General features: G+C 39.9%; 1 protein-coding gene across 4 annotated transcripts in view; it reads left to right on the top strand.

Moving 5' to 3' along the window:
• Window positions 1-18,313, top strand: part of dis3l (DIS3 like exosome 3'-5' exoribonuclease) — a 39,399-nt gene that overhangs the window by 4,768 nt on the left and 16,318 nt on the right. For all 4 annotated transcript variants that reach the window (XR_005615137.1, XR_005615133.1, XR_005615136.1 and 1 more), the window contains exons 3-9: window positions 1,128-1,256; window positions 2,802-2,937; window positions 4,920-5,087; window positions 6,583-6,661; window positions 6,780-6,953; window positions 12,142-12,311; window positions 13,491-13,652. Coding sequence is in view for 1 of the 4 variants with exons in the window: in XM_031757696.2 (XP_031613556.1) it covers window positions 1,128-1,256; window positions 2,802-2,937; window positions 4,920-5,087; window positions 6,583-6,661; window positions 6,780-6,953; window positions 12,142-12,311; window positions 13,491-13,652 (1,018 nt within the window). In the remaining 3 variants the exon portion in view is untranslated. The remainder of the gene's footprint in view (window positions 1-1,127; window positions 1,257-2,801; window positions 2,938-4,919; window positions 5,088-6,582; window positions 6,662-6,779; window positions 6,954-12,141; window positions 12,312-13,490; window positions 13,653-18,313) is intronic.

Here is an 18,313-nt window from a genome sequence, read left to right as displayed (position 1 = left end):
ACTGAATCACTACTTACTGTTTTCCATTGACTTTAACGTACACGGCAAAGAGAAAAAAGCTTCATCGTGGACTCTCTTTGCAGTTTCGCTTTTGCAGAATCGCTGAATTTTCTATATATCATCTTTATTAGCTCAACTAGAGATCGGGGCATTTGTAGACCTTTATTTCTCATTTCATCTGTTTGATCAGTACAAGTGTTAATTTTTAGTGTAAAACAGCTACTGCATGTACTCTGCTGTTTTAGTTCACCAAAAACTTTGATTTTTTTTAACTGGGCTTTTATTGTGAAATAAATGAACAAGGGAACATAAATAAAAAGTTAAGAAAAGTCAACATACGTTGCTTTGATCTGTTTTTTCTCCCTTGTGCTTCAGGGTTAACGTTCTGTTAACATCCCCCACTGATAGGTTTGTGTAGCACACACCTATTGCTGGAATGCCAAGACAATTCTACTACAATGGCAAAAGCAAGACGCAAGTCACCAGAGCTCTTTGTGTTGCTCGTGCATGAGGGAGAGAACTGTGACGAGCGCTGTTCCTTCCGCTCGAACCCCAGTCACTCTCAGTCAGCTCCCCCGTAGCACTGCTCTTTATTGTGGTTACATGAATATGCATAGGTTCATTAACATATGACGTCTTACACAAGCATACATGTGAACAAAGAGTACCGTCTGTGTGTATGTGTAGGTATGCGTGCGTATGTGTAGGTATGCGTGTGTGTGTGTGTCAAGATGTGACCCTGTGAACGACTCCCCAAAGCCGGTGCCAGGAGTCCAGTGGTCCACCTAAACAAAGGGCTCTTATACTTAAACAGATACAGAGTAGGTGTCCTCCCTACTCAGTAAGAGAAGGTATGACCTCTCTCATGACCTTAGGATGTGTGTGCATGACAGAGTGCTCTGGAAGGCACACAAAGTCTTTGCAGACTACTAAGGATCAGACCTTTATCATTATGCAATCAATTATAAACCTCTAAGCATATATGAATATATATTTCTAAGCATAAATGACAATCCACAATATAAACCTAACACCCACCATTCTCCCAAACTAATGATAGGGTTTCTTGAGTGTAATTTATGATTTTATTGAATGTACTTGTTTTTTTGTCATGTGCGTTTGTGCAGGTATTACAACCGGCTGCGAACCCTTGTCAAAGACCCTCGACACGACTGCGTGCTGTTTGCCAATGAATTTCAGAAGTACGCTTACTGTCCACGAGAGAAGGGCGAGAGCCAGGAAAAATGGCAGACCAGGTCGGTGCTCATTATTTACCACACTCACTGAAGTGTTCACATTAGCTTGTGCTATGCTACAGTCAAGATGCTGCAGCACATGTATCATAGAAATAAAGTCTTTTCCTTTCTCATGTTTTCTTCTTTGTCATGTTTTTTCTTGTACTTATACTTCTTTGACTTCCTTTTGTTTTTCTGGGTCAAAGTGTGACGTTACATGTTTCACTATGTGAAATTTGTAAATCTCATTAATTAAAATGGAGATTATGCTAATTAAACATATTCAGTTCAGTTCAATTTTATTTATATTGAGCAAAAATGCCAACAAAAATCCCCAATATTGCCTATTGCAGCGTAACTAAGGGAGGATTCAGGGTCACTCAATCCAGCCCTAACTATAAATCAGAAAAGAAAGTTTTAATCCTAATCTTAATAGTCGAGAGGGCGTCAGTCTCCCGTGTCCAAATAGGAAGCTGGTTCTACAAAAAAGGGCTTGAAGGCTGATGCTCTGCCTCCCATTCTACTTTTGTAAACCCCACAAATAAGCCCGCAGTCTGAGAGCAAAGTGGGTGTGTAAAATGGGTTTGATTATTCAAGGCTTTTATGTGTAAGAAGAGGAATTTTAAATTAAATTCTGGATTTAACAGGGAAGCCAGCATGGGAGAAATATGTTCTGTTTTTCTAGGATTGGATTAACTGAAGGTTTTTCAAATTATGTTTTTAGGACATCCTGATAATCATCCAATCACCCAAAATGTCTTTGACTGTACCTCCTGACTACTTCTGCTCAGCAACTCTTGAAAGGAAATTGTGTTTCTAAAAATGTTAAGTTGCCATATCTGGGTTTAAAAAAAATATTTTGTGAAAGTGACATAAATGTATAGTTCACATGTGCGCAAAATTCATCTGGGAGATTTAATTTAAGAAAGTTTAAAATTTAAACATTAAATTTTAACTTTCTTTCAAATTGTGCAACAGGCCAGCGGTGCAGATGCATATGGCACTTAGAGCGCACGTACTGGCTAAGATGTCAATCAAGCATTCCTAGTGTTTTGTCCCAATAGGGGTTCAATGGGTAAAGGGGTAATTTTAACGTTTTAAAAAATGTTTTTCCTCTACTTCAGGTAGAAAACAAGTGCAGGAACAAAGAAATCAGGAGGACTTGTGAATGGCAGCTTAAAGTTATTAATATTTATACCAGTTTAATACAGAAAAGCACCAAAATGATTTAATGAGTGTTTTTGATAATAGAGACTTTGTTGTAATGTTAATCATGATCTGACAAACTTTTATGTTGTGCCAAAAAAATGAAACTAGAAGTGCAGTGTGTACTCATGAAATGTGTTTATTATATAGATAAGGCACTCAATTATTTATTATTTATATTCTTTCTGTGGAAGCACCATTTGAATTACAAGTAGTGTGAAATTATAACTACCACCTACAAAACAGCAAAAACTTAGTGGGAGATGTTAAAGATTACTGCTTTAGCGGGTAATTTGCCTTCATGCATCTTATGCTAAACTTGTGAGTTCATTTAATGTGTGTGTGTATGTGTGTGTGTAGGTGTGTGTACTCAGCTGCAGTGTGGTACTACAACCACCTGGCAGGAATGATGAATATAGTGATGATCACTGAGGATCCCGAGGCCGTAGCTCAGTTCAGCAGCCTCACGTGTGGAGTGTACGTCATCTCCGTCCAGGTATATGAAATACCTTTATAATACCATCTACTCTACTCTGTATCAGCTTCTTATATGTAGCCACCTTACAGGGTTTTATCATCATGCATTTAGAGAAACTCATGGTTTGAACACCTAAAATTGAAAGTCAGCTCTTTGTGTTACATTGTAAAGTCGTTGTGTTGGAACCTATATGATGGAACAATTGGTTGGTCTGTATTATTTCAATAATCTTCAATGGGACTATTGTAGCATATAGCAGGCATTACGTTTTGAAACACTTACATGTTTGGCAACAGTATTAGTGGTTATTATCAAACTTTCAGTCATTACACATGATTTCCTGGTTAAGCGACAAAATGTAAATATATGTGGCATTTAGTCTGTCTACATACAGAGAGCTACACTTTGTTTTTCAATTCGTGTCAGCCTAGCAAGCATGCTGTGGTTGTATAAAACACAGTGACAATGAGTCAGAAAACTATTAAACTAGTATGTAAATGAGAATTTAACTAAAGTTGAAGGTCACAGCGTCATTTGTGACGATCCGAGCTCTATGTCAGAAAAAAAACAGTTACAGTTTTTACCTATTTGTCGACACACTGGTATCGCCATTTAAAATGGTCAATAAATGACAGTTAAAGTAAAGAAGAGAGTGTAGAAACACCCTTTAGCCATGTTATGGGTATTGATATTGTATGTTTGGCTTTACAGGGTACTCTGCATCTTTCCTCTTGGCAACGTGTTTGGAACGCCGCAAACACGAGCAGAGTCGGTCAGAGAGTAAAATCGTACTGATACCAAGTCTGATATTTATTTAAAGAAAAAAGAGAAAAGAGCAGTACTTCTACATGCTAATAGCCGTCAAATTAATATTACATCACTTTCTATTGTGATACATTTTTGATACATTGCTGCCAGATTTGTATATTTTTATCCAAATCCCTGCCACTTTGACTTGCCACACTGCAAAGTACTTCAGGATTCCTTCATGAATCGTTGCTCTGTGAGATTAACTGAATCGGTGCTGTGGCTAACATGTACTTATAAAAGTGTAGTTATCTACTCTCCGTGATACATTCTGTGTGGACTAGACACAAACAGCCATGCTGTCTGACCAGACACACCACACAGCTTATTTCCCACTTGCATTGAGAAAAATAATGTAGCTATAATGATCACATACGAATGGATACTGCTGTAATTACAAAGTGTAAGTTAGTAGATGTTGGCTGAACATGATATTAGATAACAGAATAATAGAATGTTGGAATTTCTCTCATTTATTTGTCTTTACAGCTTTAGTTCTGCCAACTCATTCAGTCTTTTTTATATAATGTAACATAATTTTTATACTCTGACTGTAATACTGTACATAGGCTGTAATAATTATTGTATACCTTGTATTTTAAGTTTACATTCACTCATCATGAGCATGGCTGTCATGGTCATTTGGTACTTCTGATAATTTCTTTAAACCAATCTTTGTGCAGCGCACAACTTTAATAAGTTAAAAAAAAAAGAATTCAGTGTAAAAGTTTGAATTCATTTTTGATTTTCTGTAAAATCCACATCCTCGCACAATTCTGGGTAGATATTGGACCAATTTTCAACCAGAATTGGTAGAATTCATTTAAATTGGTTGGTTTCCTAAAACGGTCCTGACGTTTAAGCACGGTCCAAAAATTATCAACAGGGTTGAGGTTGTTGCTTTGGGAAGCCCATTCCAAAAACTCGCTTTATTCATTCTGAAACCAGTTTCTATATCTATTTAACTATTATTGTAATACTAATACTGATGAGGCCTAACTGCATCAAAAGTTTTAACCATCTGGCTGTTGATTTGAGGTGAATTTGAAAAATTTTACTCTTTCTCTTTCTCGAATCTGATAAGGTTAAGTGGAAGAGGATCCAAAACTTAGGCCTTTGCAGGTATATTACTAGAACTAAGAAGGCCAGTTGAAGTAATTTATTTCTTGACCTGTGTGTTTTTCCTTTGCCAGGATTATTTGCAAAGCTTCTGGTCAGATCTGCAGGCAGCCCATGAACTGTTTAGCTCCATTTCTCAGGCACAACAAGAGACAGAGGGCGACGATGGGGAGAAAGAGTTTCCCGAACATCTTCCCGCTGAAGTCCTGGAGGCTGGTATAAAGTCTGAACGTTACATTCAGGTAAAAATTTACCAACCCGTTGTTGGGTCTAACACTTAAACCCCACTGACTCAGAGACCAATCACTTGTGCACAAAAGCAAGACCACAGCACTTTCTGTCTTTTACTTGCTGCAAGGGGAGAAGCTCTTCATCTGATCGTAGCCCAACTCCAGCCTTCCCTCACAGCCTTTTTATTAACTTCAGTGGTTACACAAACGTCTCATTAATCAGATAAGACACTCACATGTGAACATGTGAGTGTCTCTGCAAGAGTGAACATGTGATGTGTGTGAATGTGTGTGAATGTGTGTCTCTGTGAGTATGTGATGTGATCAGTGATATGTGTGTGTGTGTGTCTGTGCAGAAAACAGAGGTGAGCATTCATGCTAAAGATCTAATCGTCCTGCACAATGAAACCATATTGATCCACAATTCTCTAACACCTGTTTTAAGTATACTGAATCTCTCTTTAAAACACGAGTTTAAAACAACTGCAGGAACAAAGTTTAAATATTTTAGTAGCTTTAAACCTGTTCATTTTTCAGAGAAACTGCAGGTACCTTTAATACATATACTAATCTATACTAACGAAATACACTGATGAGTGTAGGGAGTGTGCTGAGGAGGTAGGAGTATTTGAGGGGCTGATGAATAAAGAAAATGAGATGAAGAGCAGGACTGTTATTGAATGAAGAAGATATGAACTGTCTCTAATTTTTCTTGCAGTTTAATTTTAAAGGAGAGAGACAGAAAAAAACACATTATTATTAAAAAAAAAGTCATAAAGGGATTGGCAAGTTATTTTCAGTGAGTCGCCAAGCAGAACATGGCTTAGTATTTGGGGTAGAGTCCTTTGTTGCCAAGTACAGTGGTAAGACTTTTCTTGGTATCAAGTGGAGTAGTATGTTACCAGTGGTGTTCTTGAAGGCTGTGGTCCAAACTGCCTTCGGAGCATCCATGCACTGCCTTATGTTTAAGAAAAGTAATGAGCAATGTGCAATACATAACTTTTTCGGGTAACGACTCCAACATTGGTGAAGAGGTTGTAATGGAAGAAATCAATTCTGTGGACAGGTGTGCTTTATACAAATAATGTGCTGAGATCAGGAGTGTCTGTAATTGACTGATTGGCTGTATTTTGTGTACCACAAAGAGCGCACAGCCAATCTGTGGAAGCCAAAATTCTGGCTGGGTTGTAGGGCATCAAATACTTCACTCAGGGACCTGCAAGTCACTTTATAGCTTTTATTTAATGTGTTTTTGCTTCTGGGTTTTTGGTTGATATTTTGTCGCGCTCCATTAAATGAAACTAACATTAAAGAAATAACATGAATAATTGTTCTTTCTTTGTTACTGAGGAAACCTACAAATTCAGCAGTGATAATTATTTCCCCAACTGTACCTGAGGAGGTATGGAGATGTCATAAAGAGAAGGCAGTGGAGTTTTTCACCAGATTGTTTAACACAACCTCAGTGGCAGAAGAGTAAATGTGTTGTTTCGTTCCTTTTTACTAGGGTACACTGAATGTTAATAAGCATCGGGCACAGAATGAGGCTTTCGTCAGGCCGAAGAACTTCTCAACCAAGAGCACAGGTGAAAACTACAGAAACGCCTTACATTTTCAAAACAGGTGGAACAGACACATTAAACTTATTTTTGCTAAACGTTTCTGATCTCTTCTCCCGACTTAAACCTCCCCTATCCATCTTAGATCTGACTTGGGATGTGCTTGTGTGTGGTCGAAAAAATCGAAACAGAGCAGTGCATGGGGACGAGGTTGTGGTGGAGTTGTTGCCCAAGAACGAGTGGAGAGGGAAGGGTACAGCCCTGACTGATGGGGATGAAAAAACTGGAGAGGACAATGAGAGTACACCTCTGCCAACAGGTGGGATGTTTGTACTCCATTCATTCAGATTTGATTTATATTTGTATTTTATGATATTTTGTGTATTATATTTTCTGTCTGATTTGCCTAAAATATGTTCAGGATATCTCACAAATAACTAATGAAAACATTGAAATATCTTGATATATAAAGTCAATAATATTTTTCATATTGAAGGTCTGTTCAAGGGGTGCAGTGGTTAGCAGTGTGACCCTAAAATAACAGTGTTCTGGATGGAACATCCTGATGGCTGAAGCCTTGTTGTTGTGTCCATGTTCTTTCTGTGCATACATGGTGCCCTGCTTCCTGGCCAATGGCACCTGGATTGGTTCAGTTTCAGTACCACCCTATTCCTGGTTTGATAAGCATTCATGGTTCATTATACCTTTGCTTGAATATTTATTTTCTCGTATTGCCAGCCTTTAAGATTATCATTAAATTAACTGCAATTCAACTTTTACTTTGGGAGAGCTAGGACAGCCAACTGAGCACTACCCACCCCTTAGGGGAAGTAGAGGAGGTCATCTACTGATCAGAAGGTTAATGGTTCGGTCCGTGGCTCCCCGAGTCTGCATGCCAAGTATCTTTGGGAAAGATACTAACCCAAAGTTGCTCTCGGATGCATCCATTGGAGTATGAATGAGTGTGAATGTTAGTTAGTAAGCCTTTAAAAGCATAGAAGGAAGTGCTTGTGTGAATGGGTGTAATTTACCATTTACCATTCTTGTTTATATCACCTGCATGAAGCAACATTATAAGAACATATTTGGGTGAAAAAAGATGTGCATTTTGGAAGCTATTTTCTGGACATAGTTTATAGTTATACAGGGAGTGCAGAATTATTAGGCAAATGAGTATTTTGTCCACATCATCCTCTTCATGCATGTTGTCTTACTCCAAGCTGTATAGGCTCGAAAGCCTACTACCAATTAAGCATATTAGGTGATGTGCATCTCTGTAATGAGAAGGGGTGTGGTCTAATGACATCAACACCCTATATCAGGTGTGCATAATTATTAGGCAACTTCCTTTCCTTTGGCAAAATGGGTCAAAAGAAGGACTTGACAGGCTCAGAAAAGTCAAAAATAGTGAGATATCTTGCAGAGGGATGCAGCAGTCTTAAAATTGCAAAGCTTCTGAAGCGTGATCATCGAACAATCAAGCGTTTCATTCAAAATAGTCAACAGGGTCGCAAGAAGCGTGTGGGAAAACCAAGGCGCAAAATAACTGCCCATGAACTGAGAAAAGTCAAGCGTGCAGCTGCCAAGATGCCACTTGCCACCAGTTTGGCCATATTTCAGAGCTGCAACATCGCTGGAGTGCCCAAAAGCACAAGGTGTGCAATACTCAGAGACATGGCCAAGGTAAGAAAGGCTGAAAGACGACCACCACTGAACAAGACACACAAGCTGAAACGTCAAGACTGGGCCAAGAAATATCTCAAGACTGATTTTTCTAAGGTTTTATGGACTGATGAAATGAGAGTGAGTCTTGATGGGCCAGATGGATGGGCCCGTGGCTGGATTGGTAAAGGGCAGAGAGCTCCAGTCCCACTCAGACGCCAGCAAGGTGGAGGTGGAGTACTGGTTTGGGCTGGTATCATCAAAGATGAGCTTGTGGGGCCTTTTCGGGTTGAGGATGGAGTCAAGCTCAACTCCCAGTCCTACTGCCAGTTTCTGGAAGACACCTTCTTCAAGCAGTGGTACAGGAAAAAGTCTGCATCCTTCAAGAAAAACATGATTTTCATGCAGGACAATGCTCCATCACACACGTCCAAGTACTCCACAGCGTGGCTGGCAAGAAAGGGTATAAAGAAGAAAAACTAATGACATGGCCTCCTTGTTCACCTGATCTGAACCCCATTGAGAACCTGTGGTCCATCATCAAATGTGAGATTTACAAGGAGGGAAAACAGTACACCTCTCTGAACAGTGTCTGGGAGGCTGTGGTTGCTGCTGCACGCAATGTTGATGGTGAACAGATCAAAACACTGACAGGATCCATGGATGGCAGGCTTTTGAGTGTCCTTGCAAAGAAAGGTGGCTATATTGGTCGCTGATTTGTTTTTGTTTTGTTTTTGAATGTCAGAAATGTATATTTGTGAATGTGGAGATGTTATATTGGTTTCACTGGTAAAATAAATAATTGAAATGGGTATATATTTGTTTTTGTTAAGTTGCCTAATAATTATGCACAGTAATAGTCACCTGCACACACAGATATCCCCTAAATAGCTCAAACTAAAACAAACTAAAAACTACTTCCAAAAACATTCAGCTTTGATATTAATGAGTTTTTTGGGTTCATTGAGAACATGGTTGTTGTTCAATAATAAGATTATTCCTCAAAATTACAACTTGCCTAATAATTCTGCACTCCCTGTAGAGCAGGCATTCACAATTAAACTTTTTTTAAAGTCTAGATTGTTGCTACTGATTTTTATTACAGTTCTGGTGTAATTTGGCATAATTGAACCTATTCTCCATGGTTCCATTCGTCAGGGAATAGCTTCTTGACAGCCACATTTCCAGAGAGGCAAATAATAATGAAGTTTCGTCGAACAACTCAAGGGCCAAATGCGTCTCTCAGGTTCTGTGTCACATCTTTGCTGGATTTTTTTTCCTGCTTTTTAATGACATGGCTTTCAGATATTGTTCATCTTCTGTAGAATGTTTTTTTTTTTTAGGTCTGACACCTTTTCTTTTGTCCAATACAAAAGAAAGTTTTAAGTCTAGGAGACACAAATGACAGGGAAGGCATAGAGAGCTTCCTCTAACATACAGTTACCTTTACCAAACACAACAGAACAGAGACAGACGGGTCCCCATAAGTTTGCCAGTTTAATCTCGCAAATCACTTTAAGCAAAAAACAAAAGAGAAAAAGAAAGAGAAACACTAATTAATTAACCACACAACTCATGGCCCAGTAGTTAAAAGGCAAGGAACACTGCTGGAAATATATACGTGCACTCGCACAAATATTCAATAATCTTATCAGCTGTGGCAGACCTAGAACAGGGAGGGATAGTTCAGGTGCAAAATACTATTTTATGGTTGTCACACTTTTAATAAATTTGCCTAATGGGAATACACTGTGTTTTGTGACATCTTGTTGTTTATTTTGATAAAAAAAAGTTTACCAAATATAAATAATTTACATAAAAAATATGCAACACACACAAAGATTTTTTTCTCTAACTGAAGGCAATTAACCATTATTAACCCTTTTTATTGTTATTATTTTTACACACGAGGTCCTAAGGAGAAAAAAAATTCCCCGCTCACCCCTACGGGCGGTCTATCCTTCAAGCTCAGGTCTTCTACCAGAGGGCTGAGAGCTTAAAAGTCCTGCGCAGCATCTCTGCTGTTCCTAGGACTGCGCTTTTCTGAACAGAGATCTCAGATGTTGTTCCTGGGATCTGCTGGAGCCACTCGCCTAGCTTGGGAGTCACCGCACCGAGTGCTCCGATTACCACTGGGACCACTGTTACCTTCACCTCCACATCTTCTCAAGCTCTTCTCTGAGCCCTTGGTACTTCTCTAGCTTCTCATGTTCCTTTGTCCTGATGTTCCTGATGATTGCTAAATCTGTCACTACGGCCGTCTTCCTCTGCTTGTTCACCACTACTGTGTCCGGTTAGCCACCACCATTTTGTCCGTCTGTATCTGGAAGTCCCGAAGCATCTTAGCTCGGTCATTCTCCACCACACTAAGGGGCGTCTCCCGTTTTGACCTCAGGACTTCCAGGCCATACTTGGCACAGATATTCCTTTATACTATGCCGGCCACTTGGTGATGGCGTTCCATGTATGTCTGCTGGCTGGTAGTCTTGACTGGTGTGATAGACCCCAGCCTCTATGGATCTTGTACTTATGGCTTGTTCCTGTGCTGCCATGATTAGTGCCTCTGTGCTCTATTTCAGTCCAGTCCAGCCACTGGTAGGATTTCTGGATGCGAGCTAGTTCTTTTATCTGTTGGTGGTACCATGCAGGAGCCTGTCCTTCCATGATGGTTCCTCTTCTTGCTCCTCTTTCTTCGGTTTCTGGTGCCTGAGGTATTTACTAAGCACACCTGAAGCCCCTACCAGTCAAAAGTGTGGACACACCTTTTTTAGTGGTTTTTCTGTCATGGCTTGGCACTTCTACATTGTAGATTCTCACTGAAGGCATCAAAACTATGAATGAACACATATGTGTTCACAATTATGTAGTAAACAAAAAAGTGTCAGATAACTTAGAATATTTAAGATTCTTCAAAATAGCCACCCTTTGCTTTGATTGCTACAATGCACAGTCTTGGGAGGTGTATGCAGTGTGTGAGTATGGAGTGTCTGGCTCGTTGCTATGAGCCATTTGGTCATTCGTTGCAAGAGCTTGGTCTACATTGCCGGCAATAAGTTGGACTCGTTCACAGTGGGTGTTGGACCCTGCCAGGGCTGACCTTTGTCACTAATTCTGTTTATAACTTTTATGGACAGAATTTCTAGGCATAGCAAGATGGCAGAAGGCTTCCACTCTCAGAATCTTGTCTCTGCTTTTCACAGATGATGTGGTTCTCTTGGCTTCACCAGGTGGTGGCCTCCACCTTGCACTGGAGTGGTTTTACAGCAGAGTATGAAGCAGTTGGAATGAAAATCAGCACCTCCAAGTCTGAGGTCATGGTCCTCAGCTGGAAAAGGGTGGAGTGCCCACTCCAGAGCACGGACAAGTTGCTGGTTGTTCACCAGATACTTAAACGCTGCAGTGATGTGGATGCTGTACTGGTTTATCGTTTTGAAAAGAGAGCTGAACATAAAAGCAAAGCTCTCGATTTGCCAATCCATCTACATCCTTACCTTCACCTATGGTCATGAGCTCTGGTTAGTGGCCGAAAGAACAAGATTGGAGATACAGGGGGCGAAAGTGGGCTTTCCGTCCTCCACATCAAAAAGAGCCAGTTGAGGTGGTTTGGGCATCTGGCAAGGATGCCTCCTGGGTGAGATGTTCCACTCGAAGGATGCCCTGGGGCAGACCCAGGATATGCTGGAGAGATTATATTTCTCAGCTGACCTGGAAATACCTTGGTGTTACCCTGGACAAACTAGGAGAGATGGCTAAAGTGTTTTATTATAATTTTAACTGCAGATTATGTTAAGGATAGTCTATAAATAATGTCTCTCTGTACTGATGTCTGATATTTAACCCCACAGGTCGTATTGTAGGGATCCTGCAGAGGAACTGGAGAGACTACGTGGTAACTTTCCCCACTAGGGATGGGATTCAGTCCCAGAGCAGGAATTCCCAGCGGATACTGACCATACCTTGGGACCAGCGTATTCCTAAAATCCGCATCAGTACTCAACAGGCTGAAGCTCTGCAGGTCTGACTTGACTTACATCTATAGGTTGATTTTATTTTCATGATGTACATTATGGCTTAGTCACATGAGTAAAAATAGGACGGCACCTGCCTTGTAACAAAGAAAAAAAACCAGTGCTGTCCCAGTGATTGCAGTGAATATTTTTGCATTCAGCGATCAATTACAAGCAGTTACGGAAACCAACTGGTCGATCAAAGGTTGAGAATACAACACTGTCAGCCTCTGGATGAACGCTTTCAAGGTGATTGCCTTGAAAAAATCATCATTACCTGTCCACAGATTCATGGTGATGTAACTGCTCTTTTAACTGTTTGGTGTTTGTAGAAACGGTTTACAGCTGAGATTCAGAAGTTTCTGTGGACACTACTCATGTCGCCACTTATATTTCTGACCTCGTGTTATAACCGATTAAACGTGATCTCCTCCCTTTTGCCCCCATTTTTGGTGGTGTGGGTGCTTAACTAGTTAAAAAACAAACATCTGTCTCCTATTTTTGTGTCACATAGGAAAGAAGCATCAATATCTGATGAGCAGACTTATTCATTTGTGCAGATTTCTTGTTTTGTGTGGTTGTTTTTTTCCAAGTGGAGATGAGTATCTCTAACAAGTTGATTTGTTCACATTTGCACATCTTCATTTTTAAGAGAAATGTGTTTTCTGAGTTTGTACACTATATGCATATAAGACAAGCATTTCCTTTTTCAGTATTTTTGTGTGGTGCATGTTTCTCTGTTTTAACAAAAGGGGAACAAAGAACATTTAAGTCAACCCAAAGATGATTTGTTTTAATTTTTACATGGTCTTACTGAGGTGATGCAAAGTGAAACATGCATTCTTTGTTTTGGTAATGTGCTGGAAAAGCTCAATAATGGACCTTGAAAGTGCTTAAATTTGACCCTGAAAAATGCGTATGAACCCTGCACCCTTCGATTGGTGTTTTGCACCACAGTCCCTTTAAATAAAAGTAACTGACTGAGAGTAGTTGCAGAATTAGTCCCCATCTTCCAAAGAAGCATTTCAGAGCCGACAATATTGCAAATTTATTGCACATAGTAACACCAGTTTTGATTGTGCTCCAGTCTCTAGTGTTACTATAGCATTATCCTTTTGTCTCATAGTGTGACCAGTGTTTATTAAGTGCTGTCTCATTTCTATCCCTGTCTTCTCATCCTCACCTAGGACCACAGAGTTGTGGTGCGCATTGATTCATGGGAAAGCACATCATTCTATCCCAACGGCCATAGTGTACGGGTTTTGGGTCGAGCTGGAGAGCTTGAGACTGAGGTCCAGACCATCCTCCTAGAGAACTGCATCCATATTCTTCCTTTCTCAGACGCACAGGTGAGAGCACTTACGTTAGAGATAAATTCAAGTTTTTACATCTCTAAAAGGCAAATTCCACAAGCCTATATAGTATGTTTCACCTTTTGTATTTAGCTGTTGTGAACCCATCAGCAATTATTTTGAATATAAATATTATGATAAAATATGATTTTTTTTTAAACGAAAATGTCTTTAAAAACTATGTCTATAAATTGCAATTAAACAGTTAAATTAAACTTCCATAATTGACGCAAACAGTGGCAAATACCCATCTACACAGTTTGGAAATACTTTGGTGAGTAATTTGCTTTATCCTGTGTGATAAAACTTGTAGGATTCTAGTAAGTTAAGTAAGTTCAGAAAAGATGTTTTTGTTACTAATTCCCAGCTACTGGTTGTACTTTGGATGTAGTTTTTTGATTGTTAAGGATTAATAAGCTTCAGAATTGTCTAAAAACAGCTGGACAATTGTCTTATTTTATTCTAGGGCTTTCAGAAAAAATTTCATAGACTAAGCAATACTAAAAATAAATTAGTATCTTCACCAAACAGTGTTGGATTGAATAGTCATTTTCAACAGTATTGATACCAACAGTGCTCCTTTAGTCAACACACACTCTAACAGGCAAGCAACTGGGCCCTGACCCTCACTAGCAGCTGAAGTTGTTGTTGTCCATAACTCTGAACACTTAAGGAGGAATTTTGAATGGTCAGTAAAGCTCCTGTTTGAACAACACTGAAATATTAAGCAGTCATCATAAATGTTAACCTAACTGGAGCACACAAACGTTAGCTGCTTAACTACTGTAATGGCTAATAATAAATACGATAATGTTAGCATTTGCTGCCCAGCTCCCACATTTTCAGATCTTCCTGTCTGTAAGGTCATACTAGATTTTATAGGATAACATGATTATTTATGTCTATAAAGGATTCTATAACAAAAAACAATATACTGCCAAACATAGCCTAAAAATAATGTCTTTTTGGTCTTCAGGGTCAGAGGCTGACTGGATTTTGTTTGTTGCCAACTAATGATAGGAAACAAACATGTTTACAAGTACCTCATGAAGCAAACATTTTATGATAATAGGTTAATAATTAATAAGACATGGGACCTTGTCGCCCCCATCTGTGGTATTGAAAATGGTACTTTATAGTGTTTAATAATCTTCTTTTTCCTCATTCAGGTTTGTATTTATTGTTTAATTGTTTTATGGTCCTAGCTAAAAAAAAAAAACCCAGATAGCAAACAATATCCTGTGTTTTCTCTTCAGTTGAAAGCAAAAAATAAAGTGTAGCAGTTTTAAAGATTTCTAAAACTGTTCGTTTGTTAATTTTTGAAATTTTCTACATTTTTATGATTCTGAGTCAACTTAAGGTAGATTTAGCAAAGCAAGAAATATTTTAGTGTGTTTTGTTATTTAAATAAAAGACCATTCCACTTATAGTACATGTATTCAACTCCTGAACTTTACACTGGTATACCTTTGTTTTGTTCGGAGATCAGCAGAAACCTCAGTGTCTTTTTGGTCTGCACACGTGTTGAGTTTAGGTTCCATCAGAGCGGAGCATGTTGCTTGCCATGTTTTGAGAGTGAGGTACTAAGACCATTTATATGAGGAATTCTCACTAAATTACGGTCTTAGGGGTAGAAGGTTACAGGGATTGTTGTCCTGTAATTCTCATTTTATTTATACCAAGGATGTCCTCTTCTCATTAATAGTAGCCATTGGTACACAGGGATTTACTGTTCTATTCAGTTCTGTTTATAAAGAACCAAGTCAGTCACCAAAACAGTCTCTTCTGGCACTTAATCCAAAATATCCAATTGAAAATGCAAAGTTGAAGCAGGTTAAAACATTGTTACCAAATCACCAAGCAGTGAAAGAACCCTAGCAGCTCCATGTACCAAAAGGCTAACGAGCTTGGGAAAAAAAAAAAGCGTCTGGACTTTAAGTTTCTTGAAGATGTTTCACCTCTCATCTGAGAAGCTTCTTCAGTTCTAGGAGAAACTGGTGTAGAGTCCCAGATTTTAAGCCCTATGGGAGTGTCCCCCAAGAGGGATGGACCTCCTAATGATCCTCTACCTAATCACACGAGCCAAGGTGTGAAAACGGGTGTGGGTCACAATCAGCCAAGTTTTCAGGTGAACCCATTGTGAATCCTAGACCCACCCGATCATGTGATTTCCTGAGATCAGATGGCCCAGGATGTGAGTGGGCGTTAAGGTGTCTGGGAAGGGATCTCAAAACTGGATTATAGATGGCAGACGGTTGGTGTCGTAAGCCGCTGCCTCTGTTCAAAGATGGTTGCGACAGTGGACATAAATGGCCTCTTTTACTTCTCTTTCAAACCATCTGTCTTCTGACAGCTGAGTCTTGTCCCGTGGAGGTGCCTCTTCTATGTTGTGCCATGTGTTTATGAAGTGGCTGTTTGGTTTCTCCAATGAAGAGGTCTAGGCATTCCTCGCTACACTGTACAGCATACACCACATTGTTAACTTTGTGTTTAGGAGTTTTGTCTTTGGGATGAACCAGTTTCTGCCTGGGTGTGTTGCTGGGCCTAAAGTACACTGGGATGTCATGCTTGGAGAGTTTTTCTGATAAACTGGCTACATGGGGGACAACAATATTGTTGCGTTTGTCTCTCTTATCCCCCCTAGCTGGTGTCTGATCTTCTTTTCTGTGCATCTTTGCTGACTTGGTGAAAGCCCAATTAGGATAACCGCTCATTTTAAGAGCTTCCTTTACATGCGTGTGTTCCCTCTTTTTCCCTTCAGGCTTAGGGGAACATTTTCTGCCCAGAATTGTAAGGTCCTGATTACTCGAAGTTTGTGTTCCAGAGGGTGGTGGGAGTTAAAGAGGAGGTACTGGTCCGTGTGTGGGCTTCCAGTAAACTTCATGTTGAGGTTTCCGTTCTCTTTAATGCGCATGGCAAAGTCCAGGAATGGCAAACTGTTATCCTTTGTGTCTTCCCTGGTGAACTTTGTTTTTATCCACAGCGTTGATGTAAACAGTGAAGGATTCTACTTCCTGGGTTTTGATTTTGACCCATGTGTCATCAACATATCTGTACCAGTGGTTAGGTACTGTCCCTTTAAAAGAGCCAAGAGCCTTTCTTTCCACCAGTTACTCTTAGAACTGAAGAAGCTTCTTGGATGAGAGGTGAAACGTCTTCAAGGAACTTATAGAAGTCTGGACGCTTTTCTTTCCAAACTCCTTAGACTACGATGACCTGGATGACTGAGAACCTTCACAGACTTATACAAGCAATAGGTTTGCAAGTTGACAGCTAGGTTCACAATAACCCTTAATGTGGTCACCCTACTGTCAGCTTACCTGGCTAAGCTCTTTCAGGACATTGGCCACCTGCTTGATAAGGGTACCTGTATGCATTTTCCCCTTCTCAACCTCATACCAGTGATACTGAGTAGGGTGAGGGAGCAGTAGCTGTCTCTCATTTTTATAGATCCCATACTGGCCCATCAGGTCACTGATGGCAGAGCTAGCTTTTCTGTTCCACTACCGGCCATGACCATTGCCTTTGAACATTGACTTTGCGTGATTTTTTTTTCTTCCACATCCCAATGGTCAGCACTCTGGGCGTGGCACACGAGTGGCTGATTTAAAATGAAGCAGGTCTCTCTCTGAGAGTCATTGTGAACATTCAGGATGCTAGATCACTTTCTACATGCTCATTTTATGAGGGAAAATGTATTTGAGAGATTCCTTATCAATACTCTGTTCCATATGTGTTATGTTTCCTTCAGGATTAGTTAAATAAGAGAGAATTATTTTCCATTTATTAAACTGCATTTAGCTACTCTTTCGCATCACATTTACTTTGGGAATGCACAAATTGGTCCACATCCCGTTTATGTAGGGTGCAAATATACTGGGGCCCACTTTTAAATGGTAAATGGCTGAATATGTAGCCATATATAGCGCTTTTCTACTCTCCCGGAGTACTCAGCGCGCTCTATACAACATGCCACATTCACCCAGTCACTGTCTTCTAAGTTTCTTAGTGCTTCCTAACTACTGTTCATACACATTCATACTTAGATGAACGCATCGGAGAGCAATTTGGGGTTAGTATCTTGTCCAAGGATACTTGGCATGCAGACTGAAGGAGCCAGGGATCGAACCACCAACCTTCTGATCAGTAGATGACCTGTTCTACAGCCACCCCACGTTGCTCCTGCCTGGCATTTAGCCACAGCTTTAGAGGCACTCTGGGCACCGTCTTTTAAACCTTTAGAGTCTTTAAAGTATGTTGACTTTAAGGCATTTGAAAACTTACCTATTGCTTGCTTAGAGTTATGTACTTTGCAGTTGGGGGGAAACTGCAGGTAGAATGTGTAGATAGACAGTCAGGTGTCATCTTAACCCTGCCTTCATGTCTAAGGTAGTCTGCCTATAATGGCTCCACACAGGAGTTGTTAACTTTTCACCCCCCGCCATTTGCTAATGAGCCAGAAGGGACTTGATTCACTTTGTCCTGTGAGATCATCGTGGGTTTAGAGAGGGTTCAGTAAAAGCAGTCAGCTATTTGTGTCTTGTACTCCTTCGCATAGATTGAAGCATCTAGTGCTGGGCGATATGACGATATATATTGTGTGGACGATAGAAAAGTGTCTATCGTGCCATTTGTCTTCTATCGTTTCTAACCCTAAT

The sequence above is a fragment of the Oreochromis aureus genome, linkage group 1 (genome assembly GCF_013358895.1).
Source record: "Oreochromis aureus strain Israel breed Guangdong linkage group 1, ZZ_aureus, whole genome shotgun sequence".
Taxonomy (NCBI): domain Eukaryota; kingdom Metazoa; phylum Chordata; class Actinopteri; order Cichliformes; family Cichlidae; genus Oreochromis; species Oreochromis aureus.
This window is presented reverse-complemented; position numbering and strand designations above follow the sequence as displayed.